The 17,371-nt window shown below is 41.9% G+C and overlaps 1 protein-coding gene across 2 annotated transcripts in view; it reads left to right on the plus strand.

Annotated features, from left to right (window-relative positions):
* Positions 1-17,371, plus strand: part of LOC133571999 (filamin-C-like) — a 129,870-nt gene that overhangs the window by 22,239 nt on the left and 90,260 nt on the right. For both annotated transcript variants that reach the window (XM_061924580.1, XM_061924581.2), the window contains exons 4-7: positions 6,568-6,718; positions 6,848-6,966; positions 13,566-13,643; positions 13,731-13,893. In XM_061924580.1, coding sequence (XP_061780564.1) covers positions 6,568-6,718; positions 6,848-6,966; positions 13,566-13,643; positions 13,731-13,893 — 511 coding nt within the window. The remainder of the gene's footprint in view (positions 1-6,567; positions 6,719-6,847; positions 6,967-13,565; positions 13,644-13,730; positions 13,894-17,371) is intronic.

Genomic DNA, 17,371 nt, shown 5'->3' on the forward strand with positions numbered 1-17,371 from the left:
TGTTTTGTCTGTTTGTTCTGTAGGCGATCGCACATGAAGAGCTAGTAAAAAAGCCGGAAAAAGGTATTCAAAATCAGGCGGGATTCAAGAACTGTTTTTATGAGTGGCAACCATTAACATTGCACTACGGTCATTAGAGGAGGGTCTTCGAAGGGTCAAGCAACCACATCTTTTGTGTTATTCTAGCTGAGAGAGTACTCCCCGATTTAGGATAGTGTTTTGTCTGTTTGTTCTGTAGGCGATCGCACATGAAGAGCTAGTAAAAAAGACGGAAAATAAGTATTAAAAATCAGGCGGTACTCAAGAATCTGTGTTTTTATGAGTAGCAACCATTAACATTGCACTATGGTCATTAGAGGAGGGTATTTGAAGGGTCAAGCAACCACATCTTTTGTGTTATTTTAGCTGAGAGAGTACTCCCCGGTTTAGAATAGTGTTTTGTCGGTTTGTTCTTTAGGCGATCGCACATGAAGAGCTAGTAAAAAAGCCGGAAAATACGTATTAAAAATCAGGCGGTACTCAAGAATCTGTGTTTTTATGAGTGGCAACCATTAACATTGCACTATGATCATTAGAGGAGGGTCTTCAAAGGGTCAAGTAACCACATCTTTTGTGTTATTCTAGCTAAGAGAGTTCTCCCCAATTTAGGATAGTGTTTTGTCGGTTTGTTCTTTAGGCGATCGCACATGAAGAGCTAGTAAAAAAACCGGAAAATAAGTATTAAAAATAAGGCTGGACTCAATAATCTGTGTTTTTATGAGTGGCAATTATTAACATTGCACTACGGTCATTAGAGGAGGGTCTTTGAAGGGTCAAGCAACCACATCTTTTGTGTTATTCTAGCTGAGAGAGTACTCCCCGATTTAGGATAGTGTTTTGTCTGTTTGTTCTTTAGGCGATCGCACATGAAGAGCTAGTAAAAAAGCCAGAAAATAAGTATTAAAAATCAGGCGCGATTCAAGAATGTGTTTTTATGAGTGGCAACCATTAACATTGCACTATGGTCATTACAGAAGGGTCTTCGAAGGGTCAAGCAACCACATCTTTTGTGTTATTCTAGCTGAGAGAGGACTCCCCGATTCAAAATAGTGTTTTGTCTGTTTGTTCTTTCGGCGATCGCACATGTAGAGTTTGTAAAAATGCCGAAAAATAAGTATTAAAAATCAGGCGATACTCAAGAATCTGTGTTTTTATGAGTGGCAACCATTAACATTGCACTATGGTCATTAGAGGAGGGTCTTCAAAGGGTCAAGCAACCACATCTTTTGTGTTATTCTTGCTGATAGAGTACTCCCCGATTTAGGAAAGTGTTTTTTCAGTTTGTTCTTTAGTCGATCGCACATGTAGAGTCGTAAAGAAGCCGGAAAATAAGTTTTAAAAATCAGACGGGACTCAAGAATCTGTGTTTTTATGAGTGGCAACCATTAACATTGCACTATGGTCATTAGAGGAAGGTCTTCAAAGGGTTAAGTAACCACATCTTTTGTGTTATTCTAGCTGAGAGAGTACTCCCCGATTTAGGATAGTGTTTTGTCTGTTTGTTCTTTAGGCGATCACACATGAAGAGCTAGTAAAAAAGCCGGAAAATAAGTATTAAAAATCAGGAGATACTCAAGAATCTGTGTTTTTATGAGTGGCAACCGTTAACATTGCACTATGGTCATTAGAGGAGGGTCTTCGAAGGGTCAAGCAACTACATCTTTTGTGTTATTCTAGCTGAGAGAGTACTCCCCGATTTAGGATAGTGTTTTGTCTGTTTGCTCTGTAGGCGATCGCACATGAAGAGCTAGTAAAAAAGACGGATAATAAGTATTAAAAATCAAGCGGTACTCAAGAATCTATGTTTTTATGAGTAGCAACCATTAACATTGCACTATGGTCATTAGAGGAGAGTCTTCAAAGGGTCAAGTAACCACATCTTTTGTGTTATTCTCGCTGAGAGAGTACTCCCCGATTCAAAATAGTGTTTTGTCTGTTTGTTCTATAGGCGATCACACATTAAGAGCTTGTAAAAAGCCGGAAAATAAGTATTAAAAATCAGGCGGTACTCAAGAATCTGTGTTTTTATGAGTGGCAACCATTAATATTGCACTATGGTCATTACAGAAGGGTCTTCGAAGGGTCAAGCAACCACATCTTTTGTGTTATTCTCGCTGAGAGAGTACTCCCCGATTTAGGAAAGTGTTTTGTCGGTTTGTTCTTTAGGCGATCGCACATGAAGAGCTAGTAAAAAAGCCGGAAAAAGGTATTAAAAATCCGGCGGGATTCAAGAACTGTGTTTTTATGAGTGGCAACCATTAACATTGCACTACGGTCATTAGAAGAGGGTCTTCGAAGGGTCAAGCAACCACATCTTTTGTGTTATTTTAGGTGAGAGAGTACTCCCCGATTTAGAATAGTGTTTTGTCGGTTTGTTCTTTAGGCGATCGCACATGAAGAGCTAGTAAAAAAGCCAGAAAATAAGTATTAAAAATCAGGCGCGATTCAAGAATCTGTGTTTTTATGAGTGGCAACCATTAACATTGCACTATGGTCATTACAGAAGGGTCAAGCAACCACATCTTTTGTGTTATTTTAGCTGAGAGAGTACTCCCCGATTTAGGATAGTGTTTTGTCTGTTTGTTCTGTAGGCGATTCCACATGAAGAGCTAGTAAAAAAGACGGAAAATAAGTATTAAAAATCAGGCGGTACTCAAGAATCTGTGTTTTTATGAGTGGCAACCATTAACATTGCACTATGGTCATTAGAGGAGGGTCTTCAAAGGGTCAAGTAACCACATCTTTTGTGTTATTCTAGCTGAAAGAGTACTCCCCGATTTAGGATAGTGTTTTGTCGGCTTGTTCTGTAGGCGATCGCACACGAAGAGCTAGTAAAAAAGACGGAAAATAAGTATTCAAAATCAGGCGGTACTCAAGAATCTGTGTTTTTTTGAGTGGCAACCATTAACATTGCACTATGGTCATTAGAGGAGGGTCTTTGAAGGGTCAAGCAACCACATCTTTTGTGTTATTCTAGCTGAGAGAGTACTCCTCGATTTAGGTTATTGTTTTGTCTGTTTGTTCTGTAGGCGATCGTACATTAAGAGCTAGTAAAAAAGCCGGAAAAAGGTATTAAAAATCAGGCGGTATTCAAGAACTGTGTTTTTATGAGTGGCAACCATTAACATTGCACTACGGTCATTAGAGGAGGGTCTTCGAAGGGTCAAGCAACCACATCTTTTGTGTTATTCTAGCTGAGAGAGTACTCCTCGATTTAGGATAGTGTTTTGTCTGTTTGTTCTTAAGGCGATCGCACATGAAGAGCTAGTAAAAAAGCCAGAAAATAAGTATTCAAAATCAGGCGCGATTCAAGAATCTGTGTTTTTATGAGTGGCAACCATTAACATTGCACTATGGTCATTAGAGGAGGGTCTTCGAAGGGTCAAGCAACCATATCTTTTGTGTTATTCTAGCTGAGAGAGTACTCCCCGATTCAAGATAGTGTTTTGTTGGTTTGTTCTTTAGGCGATCACACATGAAGAGCTAGTAAAAAAGCCGGAAAATAAGTATTAAAAATCAGGCGGTACTCAAGAATCTGTGTTTTTATGAGTGGCAACCATTAACATTGCACTACGGTCATTAGAGGAGGGTCTTCGAAGGGTCAAGCAACCACATCTTTTGTGTTATTCTAGCTGAGAGAGTACTCCCCGATTTAGGATAGTGTTTTGTCTGTTTGTTCTTTAGGCGATCGCACATGAAGAGCTAGTAAAAAAGCCGGGAAATAAGTATTAAAAATCAGGCGATACTCAATAATCTGTTTTTATGAGTGGCAACCATTAACATTGCATTATGGTCATTAGAGGAGGGTCTTCGAAGGGTCAAGCAACCACATCTTTTGTGTTATTCTAGCTGAGAGAGTACTCCCCGATTTAGGAAAGTGTTTTGTCTGTTTGTTCTTTAGGCGATCGCACATGAAGAGCTAGTAAAAAAGCCAGAAAATAAGTATTAAAAATCAGGCGCGATTCAAGAATCTGTGTTTTTATGAGTGGCAACCATTAACATTGCACTATGGTCATTACAGAAGGGTCTTCGAAGGGTCAAGCAACCACATCTTTTGTGTTATTCTAGCTGAGAGAGTACTCCCCGATTTAGGATAGTGTTTTGTCTGTTTGTTCTATAGACGATCGCACATTAAGAGCTCGTAAAAGCCGGAAAATAAGTATTAAAAATCAGGCCGTACTCAAGAATCTGTGTTTTTATGAGTGGCAACCATTAACATTGCACTATGGTCATTAGAGGAGGGTCTTCGAAGGGTCAAGCAACCACATCTTTTGTGTTATTCTCGCTGAGAGAGTACTCCCCGATTTAGGATAGTGTTTTGTCTGTTTGTTCTGTAGGCGATCGCACACGAAGAGCTAGTAAAAAAGCTGGAAAATGGTATTAAAAATCAGGCGGGATTCAAGAACTGTGTTTTTATGAGTGGCAACCATTAACATTGCACTATGGTCATTAGAGGAGGGTCTTCGAAGGGTCAAGCAACCACATATTTTGTGTTATCTTGCTGATAGAGTACTCCCCGATTTAGGAAAGTGTTTTTTCGGTTTGTTCTTTAGGCGATCGCATATGAAGAGCTTGTAAAGAAGCCAGAAAATAAGTATTAAAAATCAGGGCGTACTCAAGAATCTGTGGTTTTATGAGTGGCAACCATTAACATTGCACTATGGTCATTAGAGGAGGGTCTTCGAAGGGTCAAGCAACCACATCTTTTGTGTTATTCTCGCTGAGAGAGTACTCCTCGATTTAGGATAGTGTTTTGTCTGTTTGTTCTTTAGGCGATCGCACATGAAGAGCTAGTAAAAAAGCCGGAAAATAGGTATTAAAATTAAGGCTGGACTCAATAATCTGTGTTTTTATGAGTGGCAACCATTAACATTGCACTATGGTCATTACAGAAGGGTCTTCGAAGGGTCAAGCAACCGCATCTTTTGTGTTATTCTTGCTGATAGAGTACTCCCCGATTTAGGAAAGTGTTTTTTTGGTTTGTTCTTTAGGCGATCACACATGAAGAGCTTGTAAAGAAGCCAGAAAATAAGTATTAATAATCAGACAGGAGTCAAGAATCTGTGTTTTTATAAGTGGCAACCATTAACATCGCACTATGGTCATGAGAGGAGGGTCTTCAAAGGGTCAAGTAACCACATCTTTTGTGTTATTCTCGCTGAGAGAGTACTCCTCGATTTAGGATAGGGTTTTGTCGGTTTGTTCTTTAGGCGATCGCACATGAAGAGCTAGTAAAAAAGCCGGAAAAAGGTATTAAAAATCAGGCGGGATTCAAGAACTGTGTTTTTATGAGTGGCAACCATTAACATTGCACTATGGTCATTAGAGGAGGGTCTTCGAAGGGTCAAGCAACCACATATTTTGTGTTATCTTGCTGATAGAGTACTCCCCGATTTAGGAAAGTGTTTTTTCGGTTTGTTCTTTAGGCGATCGCATATGAAGAGCTTGTAAAGAAGCCAGAAAATAAGTATTAAAAATCAGGGCGTACTCAAGAATCTGTGGTTTTATGAGTGGCAACCATTAACATTGCACTATGGTCATTAGAGGAGGGTCTTCGAAGGGTCAAGCAACCACATCTTTTGTGTTATTCTCGCTGAGAGAGTACTCCTCGATTTAGGATAGTGTTTTGTCTGTTTGTTCTTTAGGCGATCGCACATGAAGAGCTATTAAAAAAGCCGGAAAATAGGTATTAAAATTAAGGCTGGACTCAATAATCTGTGTTTTTATGAGTGGCAACCATTAACATTGCACTATGGTCATTACAGAAGGGTCTTCGAAGGGTCAAGCAACCGCATCTTTTGTGTTATTCTTGCTGATAGAGTACTCCCCGATTTAGGAAAGTGTTTTTTTGGTTTGTTCTTTAGGCGATCACACATGAAGAGCTTGTAAAGAAGCCAGAAAATAAGTATTAATAATCAGACAGGAGTCAAGAATCTGTGTTTTTATAAGTGGCAACCATTAACATCGCACTATGGTCATGAGAGGAGGGTCTTCAAAGGGTCAAGTAACCACATCTTTTGTGTTATTCTCGCTGAGAGAGTACTCCTCGATTTAGGATAGGGTTTTGTCGGTTTGTTCTTTAGGCGATCGCACATGAAGAGCTAGTAAAAAAGCCGGAAAAAGGTATTAAAAATCAGGTGGGATTCAAGAATCAGTGTTTTTATGAGTGGCAACCATTAACATTGCACTATGGTCATTAGAGGAGGGTCTTCGAACAATATCACTAATACTTGTTTATATTCAAGTCACCAAATGAAAATGGAGTATTGTTGGCGGTTTATGAATGGTTATTTATCAGATTTTATGGGCGGAATAGTGAACTTCCCATTGACTATTTATTTATTCAATATTTAGAATGTATTCAAAAAAAAATTTCATAAAGATTGTGAACAATATGCAAATTTCCAAAAAAAAAGCGCAGTTCCCCATTAAGGGTGACAAAACGGACTGATACGTCGACGCTTATCTCTTATTTTAGCTGACTGTAAACACTTAGATTTAATGTATTGTTTTATGGTTGCTCTTTAGGTGATTGCACCTGAGGAGATAGTGGATCCAGATGTGGACGAGCACTCGGTGATGACCTACCTGTCACAGTTCCCCAAAGCCAAGCTCAAACCGGGAGCCCCTCTCAAAACCAAGCAGCTTTTCCCTCACAAAGTCAAAGCCTACGGACCCGGTGGGTAGCGCGCCGGAAAGGAGGCCGCAGTAGTCAATGAGACGATCCTCTATGGGTTTCATGTCACTTTGTGGCAGTGGCAGTTGTTTCAAGCGACCTGAATGGAGATGCGTCACTTTCCGTTGGCAGGTATCGAGCCTCATGGCAACAAGGTGCTGCACCCTGCGGTGTTCACCGTGGACACGCTGGAAGCTGGCAGCGGGGAGGTCCTAGTCTATGTGGAGGATCCTGAAGGGCACAAAGAAGAAGTAAGTTACACCTAAAGACGCAAGAGTGTGGCTCAGTGTTTCTTAACCCTTTCTTAACCATTGTTGGGGCTGCCGAAAAATAGTACTCAGTACTCAAAATACTCAGTTGTCATACACTTTTCCACCACTTGTGGCAGTATTGACAACAGCAAACAGAAGAAGTCTGGAGCTAAAGTCATAGTGGAGTTTAAGCGCAAAAAATATGACTATTATGACATAAGTTATATACAAACCCCAAAACCAGTGAAGTTGGCACGTTGTGTAAATGGTAAATAAAAACAGAATACAATGATTTTCGAATCCTTTTCAACTTATATTCAATTGAATAGACTGCAAAGACAAGATATTTAATGTTCGAAATGGAAAACCTTGTTATTTTTTGCAAATATTAACTCATTTGTACGGAGCCCCTAAAGGGACATGAATGAAATTTTTATTTTTAGAATTTTTTTTTTTTTTTTTTTTTTTTTTTTTAGACATGTATCTCGTGCACACGAGAATGTTTTTATAAAGTTATAAAAAAAATAAAAAATAAAATTATAATTTTTTATTTAAAAAACATTTTTTTTTAGACATGTATCTCGTGCGCACGAGATAGTTACATGTGTAAAAAAAATAAAAATAAAAAAAAATTATAAATGAAATTTTTATTTTATAACTTTATAAAAAGTTTCTTGTGCGCACGAGAAAGTTTGTCGAGATACATGTCTGAAAAAAAACAAACAAAAAAATATTATTAAAAAAAAAATTCCCCCATGTCCCTTTAGGGGCTCTGTACATTTGGAATTTGATGCTTGCCAACACGTTTCAAAAAAGCTGGCACAAGTGGCAAAAAGGGCCGAGAAAGTTGAGTAATGCTCATCAAACACTTTTTTGGAAATTCCCAGAGGTGAACAGGCTAATTGGGAACAGGTGGGTGCCATGATTGGGTATAAAAGCAGCTTCCATGAAATGCTCAGTCATTCACAAACAAGGATGGGACGAGGGTCACCACTTTGGGAACAAATGCGTGAGCAAATTCTCCAACAGTTTAAGAACAACATTTCTCAACCAGCTATTGCAAGGAATTTAGGGATTTCACCATCTACGGTCCGTAATATCATCAAAAGGTTCAGAGAATCTGGAGAAATCACTGCACGTAAGCGATGATATTACGGACCTTGGATCCCTCAGGCGGTACTGCATCAAAAAGCGGCATCAGTGTGTAAAGGATATCACCACATGGGCTCAGAAACACTTCAGAAAACCATTGTCAGTAACTACAGTTGGTCGCTACATCTGTAAGTGCAAGTTAAAACTCTACTATGCAAAGCGAAAGCCATTTATCAACAACACCCAGAAACGCCGCCGTCTTCGCTGGGCCCGAGCTCATCTAAGATGGACTGATGCAAAGTGTAAAAGTGTTCTGTGGTCTGACGAGTCCACATTTCAAATAATTTTTGGAAACTGTGGACGTCATGTCCTTCCGGAATAAAGAGGAAAATAACTGTCTGAATTGTTCTAGGCACACAGTCACAGTTCAAAAGCCAGCATGTGTGATGGTATGGGGGTGTGTTAGTGTCTAAGGCATGGGTAACTTACACATCTGTGAAGGCACCATTAATGCTGAAAGGTACATACAGGTTTTGGAGCAACATATGTTGCCATCCAAGCAACGTTATCATGGACGCCCCTGCTTATTTCAGCAAGACAATGCCAAGCCACGTACCACATCAAGCAAGAACGGGAAATAATTCCACCTGAAAAGCTTCAAAAATGTGTCTACTCAGTTCCTGAGTGTTGTTAAAAGGAAAGGCCATGTAACACAGTGGTAAAAAAGTCCCTGTGACAACTTTTTTGCAATGTGTTGCTGCCATTAAATTCTAAGTTAATGATTATTTGCAGTTGGAACATTAAGTATCTTGTCTTTGCAGTCTATTCAATTGAATATAAGTTGAAAAGGATTTGCAAATCATTGTTTTTATTTACCATTTACACAACGTGCCAACTTCACTGATTTTGGGTTTTGTATTATATTATCAATAATTTAGTTAGAATGTATTAACGTTATGTATTTTTCATCAGTTTCCCTACTTTTACAATATTTTTGATTAGTGTTCATTTTTTCAAATTTGCCTGACCTAAACTTTTATGCTAATCTTTGTGATTTACACATGCTTTCATATCATTAAACTGGAAGTAGGTTAGATACAATTATCGAATATGGTTAAAGGGGAACATTATCACCAGACCTATGTAAGCGTCAATATATACCTTGATGTTGCAGAAAAAAGACCATATATTTTTTTAAGCGATTTCCGAACTCTAAATGGGTGAATTTTGGCGAATTAAACGCCTTTCTAATATTCACTCTCGGAGCGTTGTGACGTCACATCGGGAAGCAATCCGCCATTTTCTCAAACACCGAGTCAAATCAGCTCTGTTATTCGACTGTTTTCCGTACCTTGGAGACATCATGCCTCGTCGGTGTGTTGTCGGAGGGTGTAACAACACGAACAGGGACGGATTCAAGTTGCACCAGTGGCCCAAAGATGCGAAAGTGGCAAGAAATTGGACGTTTGTTCCGCACACTTTACCGACGAAAGCTATGCTACGACAGAGATGGCAAGAATGTGTGGATATCCTGCGACACTCAAAGCAGATGCATTTCCAACGATAAAGTCAAAGAAATTTGCCGGCAGACCCCCATTGAATCTGCCGGAGTGTGTGAGCAATTCAGGGACAAAGGACCTCGGTAGCACGGCAAGCGAGGGCGGTAGTTTGTTCCCGCAGACGAGCGAGCTAAACCCCCTGGATGTCTTGGCTCACACCGTCCCTTATGCCACCGAAGATGATCAAGAGAAGAATATCGACCCTAGCTTCCCTGGCCTGCTGACATGAGGGTATGTCTACAGAATATATTAATTGATGAAAATTGGGCTGTCTGCACTCTCAAAGTGCATGTTGTTGCCAAATGTATTTCATATGCTGTAAACCTAGTTCATAGTTGTTAGTTTCCTTTAATGCCAAACAAACACATACCAATCTAGAGATGCGCGGTTTGCGGGCACAACCGCGGAGTCCGCGGATTATCCGCGGATCAGGCGGATGAAATTAAAAAAAATTAGATTTTATCCGCGGGTCGGGTCGGGTCGGGTCGGGTCGGGCGGTTGAAATAAAAAAATGTTTGATTTTAAATAGATTCAGGCGGGTGGCAGTTAAACCAATTCGGAAATATATATACATAGTTAAATGTTGTTACCCACATACGAAAAACGGGCAGGCACCTGCAGCATATGCCACAACAGAAGAAGAAAAAAAAAAAGAGATGGACACTTTTACGGAGCGGAGAAGGGCCCCACCGGGAGCCGTAGCTGAGGCGATCCGAGAGAAGGGCCCGACGCACGTCCAGGGTCACCACCGCGCCCACCGCACCGACACCCCGCCTCGTCCGCCTTCGCCGCGGCCGGCGTCACGTGCAGCAGGTAAGCAGCTTACCTGCCCGCCACCCCCGTGGCCGGGGGCTCGTAACAGGGGTCACTCCGCGCTAGAGATGCGCGGATAGGCAATTATTTCATCCGCAACCGCGTCAGAAAGTCGTCAACCATCCGCCATCCACCCGATGTAACGTTTGATCAGAACTTCACCCGCCCACCATCTGCCCGTTGTTATATATCTAATATTAATTAAAAAATTAAAAAAAAGGGTGAAAACTACGCGAATTGCACCTTGTGCAGACAAGATTTTTCGATCGGACACGGAGGAATTAGCGATGTAAAAGACCACGTTGGGACAAAAAAACACAAGTCTAATGCCGTTGATAGCGATACAAGTGGAAAACTTTCAACGTTTTTCGTCGCCCAAACAGATTCTTTGGATGTGATAAATGCCGAAGTTTTATTTACGGAGGCAATAATTGAGCATGGACTTCCAATCGCACTGGCTGATCACATGGGACAGTTAATAATGTAATGCAACCTTTAAAAATCATTACGCGGTGATCGCGATCCCAAAAATAAACTTTTCTTGCATGATAATGTCCAGAAAAATTCGCTTTATATTACTATAGAGTCCTTTTAACGAATGAGTTTGATGGTTTATCACAAACCTTAAATGAAAGAAGTCCTTTGTTCTCCTGCACCGCATGCGCAATCCTGTCGGCTGTATTTCACAGCACGACATACTGTAAAAAGTGTTTATACTATTTATACTTTCAATTAACAAATTGAAGTCTTGTGAAAGGTTGACAGGATAACTGGCATTAACTGTCAAAATAATTTCAAACTATTGAAGTTAGCTTACAGAATAAACATGTCAATCAACCCATATGATTTTTGCTGTAATATTTTTGTTTTGAAAAGTCACTGTGACTGATAGAAAAGTGATGGTTTTAGCAACATTTTAACCTGTCTGAATGCTAATAGTCATTTTGCGTCAGGGGGCGAAGCCCTGAACCCTCCACCAGGACTTTGTCCTGGACCTACCGGGGCCTGCGGCCCTTGGACCCTGGCTACTAGGTTTTTCTGATTTAAAAGTTGGCAGGTATGGTGAGGTTATAAAGCTTTTGCCTGTTAAAGAAAGGAGACTGATCCAATGCACAGACATTCGCGTGCCACGCTGTCACGACCCAGACGCACACCAGTGCGCAATCATATGGGAGCCGCGCTGAGCGCACCTCCAAGCGCGTCTCGCTGCCGGCGACGGCCAGATATGGGCCCACGCTCCAGCGCCATCCGTTTTCAGGGCTAGTTGATTCGGCAGGTGGGTTGTTACACACTCCTTAGCGGGTTCCAACTTCCATGGCCACCGTCCTGCTGTCTATATCAACCAGGGTGAGCCCCACCCCTTTCATGAGCGCACTACGCGCGGAGTGACCCCTGTTACGCGCCCCCGGCAACAGGGGTGGCAAGCAGGTAAGCTGCGCGGGCGGAGCGCGCGGAGTGACCCATGTTACGAGCCCCCGGCCACGGGGGTGGCGGGCAGGTAAGCTGCTTACCTGCTGCGCGTGACGCCGGCCGCGGCGAAAGCGGACGAGGCGGGGTGTCGGTGCGGTGGGCGCGGTAGTGACCCTGGACGTGCGTCGGGCCCTTCTCGCGGATCGCTTCAGCTACGGCTCCCGGTGGGGCCCTCTCGGGGGAAGGGGCCTCGGTCCAGGACCCCGGCGAGGCGTCCCTTCTCCGCTCCGTAAAAGTGTCCATCTCTTTTCTTTTTTTTTCTTCTGTTGTGGCATATGCAGCAGGTGCCTGCTCGTTTTTCGTATGTGGGTAACAACATTTAACTATGTATATATATTTCCGAATTGGTTTAACTGCCACCCGCAAAAAAAAAAAAAAAAAAAAAAAAATTAATCCGCCCGACCCGACCCGCGAGCGGATAAAATCTTAGTTTTTTTAATTTCATCCGCCCGATCCGCGGATAATCCGCGGACTCCGCGGTTGTGTCCGCAAACCGCGCATCTCTACTCCGCGCGCTCCGCCCGCGCAGCTTACCTGCCCGCGCAGCTTACCTGCCCGCCACCCCTGTTGCCGGGGGCGCGTATAAGGGGTCACTCCGCGCGCAGTGCGCTCACGAAAGGGGTGAGGCTCACCCTGGTTGATATAGACAGCAGGACGGTGGCCATGGAAGTTGGAACCCGCTAAGGAGTGTGTAACAACCCACCTGCCGAATCAACTAGCCCTGAAAATGGATGGCGCTGGAGCGTCGGGCTCATACCCGGCCGTCGCCGGCAGCGAGACGCGCTTGGAGGTGCGCTCAGCGCGGCTCCCATATGATTGCGCACTGGTGTGCGTCTGGGTCGTGACAGCGTGGCACGCGAATGTCTGTGCTGCATTGGATCAGTCTCCTTTCTTTAACAGGCGAAAGCTTTATAACCTCACTAATGCCTTGCATCGTCTATATTAGATATATAACAACGGGCGGGTGCGGGCGGGTGCGGTTCTGATCAAATGTTAGATCGGGTGGATGGCGGATGGTTGACAACTTTCTGATGCGGTTGCGGATGAAATAATTGCCTATCCGTGCATCTCTATACCAATCGTTGGTTAAAAGGCGATCGCCGAATTCGTCCTCTCTTTCTCCCATGTCGCTGGCTGTCGTGTGGTTTTCGTCGGTTTCGCTTGCATACGGTTCAAACCGATATGGCTCAATAGCTTCAGTTTCTTCTTCAATTTCGTTTTCGCTACCTGCCTCCACACTACAACCATCCGTTTCAATACATGCGTAATCTGTTGAATCGCTTAAGCCGCTGAAATCCGAGTCTGAATCCGAGCTAATGTCGCTATAGCTCGCTGTTCTATGCGCCATGTTTGTTTGTGTTGGCATCACTATGTGACGTCACAGGAAAATGGACGGGTGTATATAACGAGGGTTAAAATCAGGCACTTTGAAGCTTTTTTTAGGGATATTGCGTGATGAGTAAAATTTTGAAAAAAACTTCGAAAAATAAAATAAGCCACTGGGAACTGATTTTTAATGGTTTTAACCCTTCTGAAATTGTGATAATGTTCCCCTTTAAAATCAAGAGTGCGATGACTAAGTTATTATGGAAATGTGGAAGAGTTGGGCCCCGAGGTCAAACAGGTGTCGCTCATAACTCTTTTTTTGTGTCTCCGTGTCTGCAGGCTAAAGTCAAACCCAACAGGGACAAGAGCAAAACTTACACCGTCACCTATGTTCCTAAAGTTGAGGGTCTCCACAAGGTTAGCCGCCGTGCCTCCACATATTATTCCATTCCCATACAAACATTTTTCTCACACGCCCGGTTTTCTGCGCCCCGGAACTATCAGGTCAAGGTGTTGTTCGCAGGCCAGGACACAGACAAGAGCCCCTACGCGGTGAACGTGGCAAAGGACATGGGCGACCCAAGCAAAGTCCACGCCCGGGGACCGGGTCTGGAGCGCACCGGGAACGTGGCCAACAAACCCACCTACTTTGACATCTACACAGCCGGTAGGAATGTTGAAATTAAGTTTGAAACAGTTGCCACGGCAGCTTGAGGAACGACAAGTCCTCAAGGCGAACAAGTGCCGGTTTGTCTTGTAGTACCACTTTGTACTAGTTTCTCATGGCTGCTCCAGGTTTTGAGGCCACTGGTATTTTCGAAAAATGTATATTTGTTTGGGCTGTTTGAGAACTGGAAACTATGGCACCTTATATACAGCCGTGGTCAAAAGTTTACGTACACTTGTAAAGAACATAATGTAATGGCTGTGTTGAGTTTCCAATCATTTCTACAACTCTTATTTTTTTGTGATAGAGTGTAGGGATGTCCCGATCCGATATTTGGATCGGATCGGCCGCCGATATTTACAAAAAAATGCGTATCGGCAAGGCATGGGAAAATGCCGATCCAGATCCAGTTAAAAAAAAACTCTGCTCCGTGTTTTCCAACGCACCTATTTAAGTAGTACATTCCACTTTTCTGCTGCTCCCTATAATTTCTGTTCCGCATTTTCCAGCACACCTTCAACACATCCATCTGTGGATTCTCACGCAGTTGCTTTTAGCTGCTGGCATTACACGACAGGCTCTTCTCACTCTTTCCTGTGTCTCCCTCTCACAGACAGCAAGCGCACCTTCTTACACACGTCACATACTGTCACGTCATACGTCACATACGTATAAGCCCTCACCGAGCAGAGAGGTAGCAGCATGGCTAACGTTAGCTGTGATGCTAGCGCAGCCGTGTGACCAACGCTCCCTCTAAGGTGCGCGCTTGTGCAATTGCGCACTGTTTAAACGTCCTCTGCGCATAGCCATATGCCACGCACAAAATCAAATAAAAAAATACAACAATTTTCGACACACGGACACGACAGAGAAAACAGTTTTCGTCATCATTGTTCAAATATTGTGACGTCTGTCGAGACGCTTATCTACATTCGGTGCCACACGTCCACACCATCAAAATGCAGAGGCAAAAATTTCCACATCAACACCGTATGAAAAAATTAGTGATTTTTTTAGTTGTGATTTCCTTCTCTGCATGAAAGTTTCAAAGTAGCATATATTAATGCAGTATGAAGAAGAATGTTTTAATGTAGACATGCAAGCCTTGAAAGAAAATGTTGAAAATCAAGACTACATTTCCTGCAAATGGGTGCATTTCTACCCTATATTTTAACTTTAGATTTATTCTCATATCAAACTCTTTTGGCTGTCTTTTTGACACTTACATCCGGCGCCCCCCTCCACACCCTGGATTATAAATAATGTAAATAATTCAATGTGATTATCTTGTGTGATGACTGTATTATGATGATAGTATATATCTGATAGTATATATCTGTATCATGAATCAATTTAAGTGGACCCCGACTTAAACAAGTTGAAAAACTTATTCGGGTGTTACCATTTAGTGGTCAATTGTACGGAATATGTACTTCACTGTGCAACCTACTAATAAAAGTCTCAATCAATCAATCAAAACACATAGAATCATCATACTGATGTGATTATATGCATCAAGTGTTCATTCAAGGCTAAGGCAAAATATCGAGATATATATCGTGTATCGCAATATGGCCTTAAAATATCGCAATATTAAAAAAAGGCCATATCGCCCAGCCCTTGTTTCAATGATGCCATTTCTGTTTGTCATGTATAATTTTGTCTATTTTGTGTTTATCCTTGAATAAACAGGTCAGTTTCTTGTTACCAACCATTGTGTATTATTCAAACTCCCCTAATTCAGCTGGCTAGTTGTTATCAAGAGTACTAAAACCCTTTTCAACATGATTCTGACAACTAAGTAGGCTAAATAACTTTAAACTTTAATACATGCTCGGATAGGCCAGTATCGGTCAGTATCGGTATCGGTCAGTATCGGTAACGGATCAGAAGTGCAAAAACCTGGATCGGGACATCCCTAATAGAGTGATTGAAGCACATACTTGTTGGTCACAAAAAAACATTCATGAAGTTTGGTTCTTTTATGAATTTATTATGGGTCTACTGAAAATGGGTCAAAAGTATACATACAGCAATGTTAATATTTGCTTACATGTCCCTTGGCAAGTTTACCTGCAATAAGGCACTTTTGGTAGCCATCCACAAGCTTCTGCTTGAATTTTTGACCACTCCTCTTGACAAAATTGGTGCAGTTCAGCTGAATTTGTTGGTTTTCTGACATGGACTTGTTTCTTCAGCATTGTCCACACATTTATGTCAGGATTTTGGGAAGGCCATTCTAAAACCTTCATTCTAGCCTGATTTAGCCATTCCTTTACCACTTTTGACATGTGTTTGGGGTCATTGTCCTGTTGGAACACCCAACTGCGCCCAAGACCCAACCTCCGGGCTGATGATTTTAGCTTGTCCTGAAGAATTTGGAGGTAATCCTCCTTTTTCATTGTCCCATTTACTCTCTGTAAAGCACCAGTTCCATTGGCAACAAAACAGGCCCAGAGCATAATACTACCACCACCAAGCTTGACGGTAGGTGTGGTGTTCCTGGGATTAAAGGCCTCACCTTTTCTCCTCCAAACATATTGCTGGGTATTGTGGCCAAACAGCTCCATTTTTGTTTCATCTGACAACAGAACTTTCTTCCAGAAGGTCTTATCTTTGTCCAGGTGATGTCAAATGAAGCAAAAATTGAGCTGTTTGGCCACAATTAGCCCAAAAAACATTCATGAAGTTTGGTTCTTTTATGAATTTATTATGGGTCTACTGAAAATGTGCTGGGTCAAAAGTATACATACAGCAATGTTAATATTTGCTTACATGTCCTTTGGCAAGTTTCACTGCAATAAGGCACTTTTGGTAGCCATCCACAAGCTTCTGCTTGAAGTTTTGACCACTCCTCTTGACAAAATTGGTGCAGTTCAGTTAAATTTGTTGGTTTTCTGACATGGACTTGTTTCTTCAGCATTGTCCACATGTTCTCAATGGTGTTTGAGTCAGGACTTTGGGGCCAAACAGCTACATTTTTGTTTCATCTGACATCACACGGACAAAGATAAGACCTTCTGGAGGAAAGTTCTGTGGTCAGATGAAACAAAAATGTAGCTGTTTGGTCACAATACCCAGCAATATGTTTGAAGGAGAAAAGGTGAGGTCTTTAATCCCAGGAACGCCATACCTAACGTCCAGCATGGTGGTGGTAGTACAAACCCTGTTTCCATATGAGTTGGGAAATTGTGTTAGATGTAAATATAAACAGAATACAATGATTTGCAAATCCTTTTTCAACCCATATTCAGTTGAATGCACTACAAAGACAAGATATTTGATGTTCAAACTCATAAACTTTTTTTTTTTTTTGCAAATAATAATTAACTTAGAATTTCATGGCTGCAACACGTGCCAAAGTAGTTGGGAAAGGGCATGTTCACCACTGTGTTACATCACCTTTTCTTTTAACAACACTCAATAAACGATTGGGAACTGAGGAAACTAATTGTTGAAGCTTTGAAAGTGGAATTCT

The sequence above is a fragment of the Nerophis lumbriciformis genome, linkage group LG29, assembly GCF_033978685.3.
Source record: "Nerophis lumbriciformis linkage group LG29, RoL_Nlum_v2.1, whole genome shotgun sequence".
NCBI lineage: Eukaryota > Metazoa > Chordata > Actinopteri > Syngnathiformes > Syngnathidae > Nerophis > Nerophis lumbriciformis.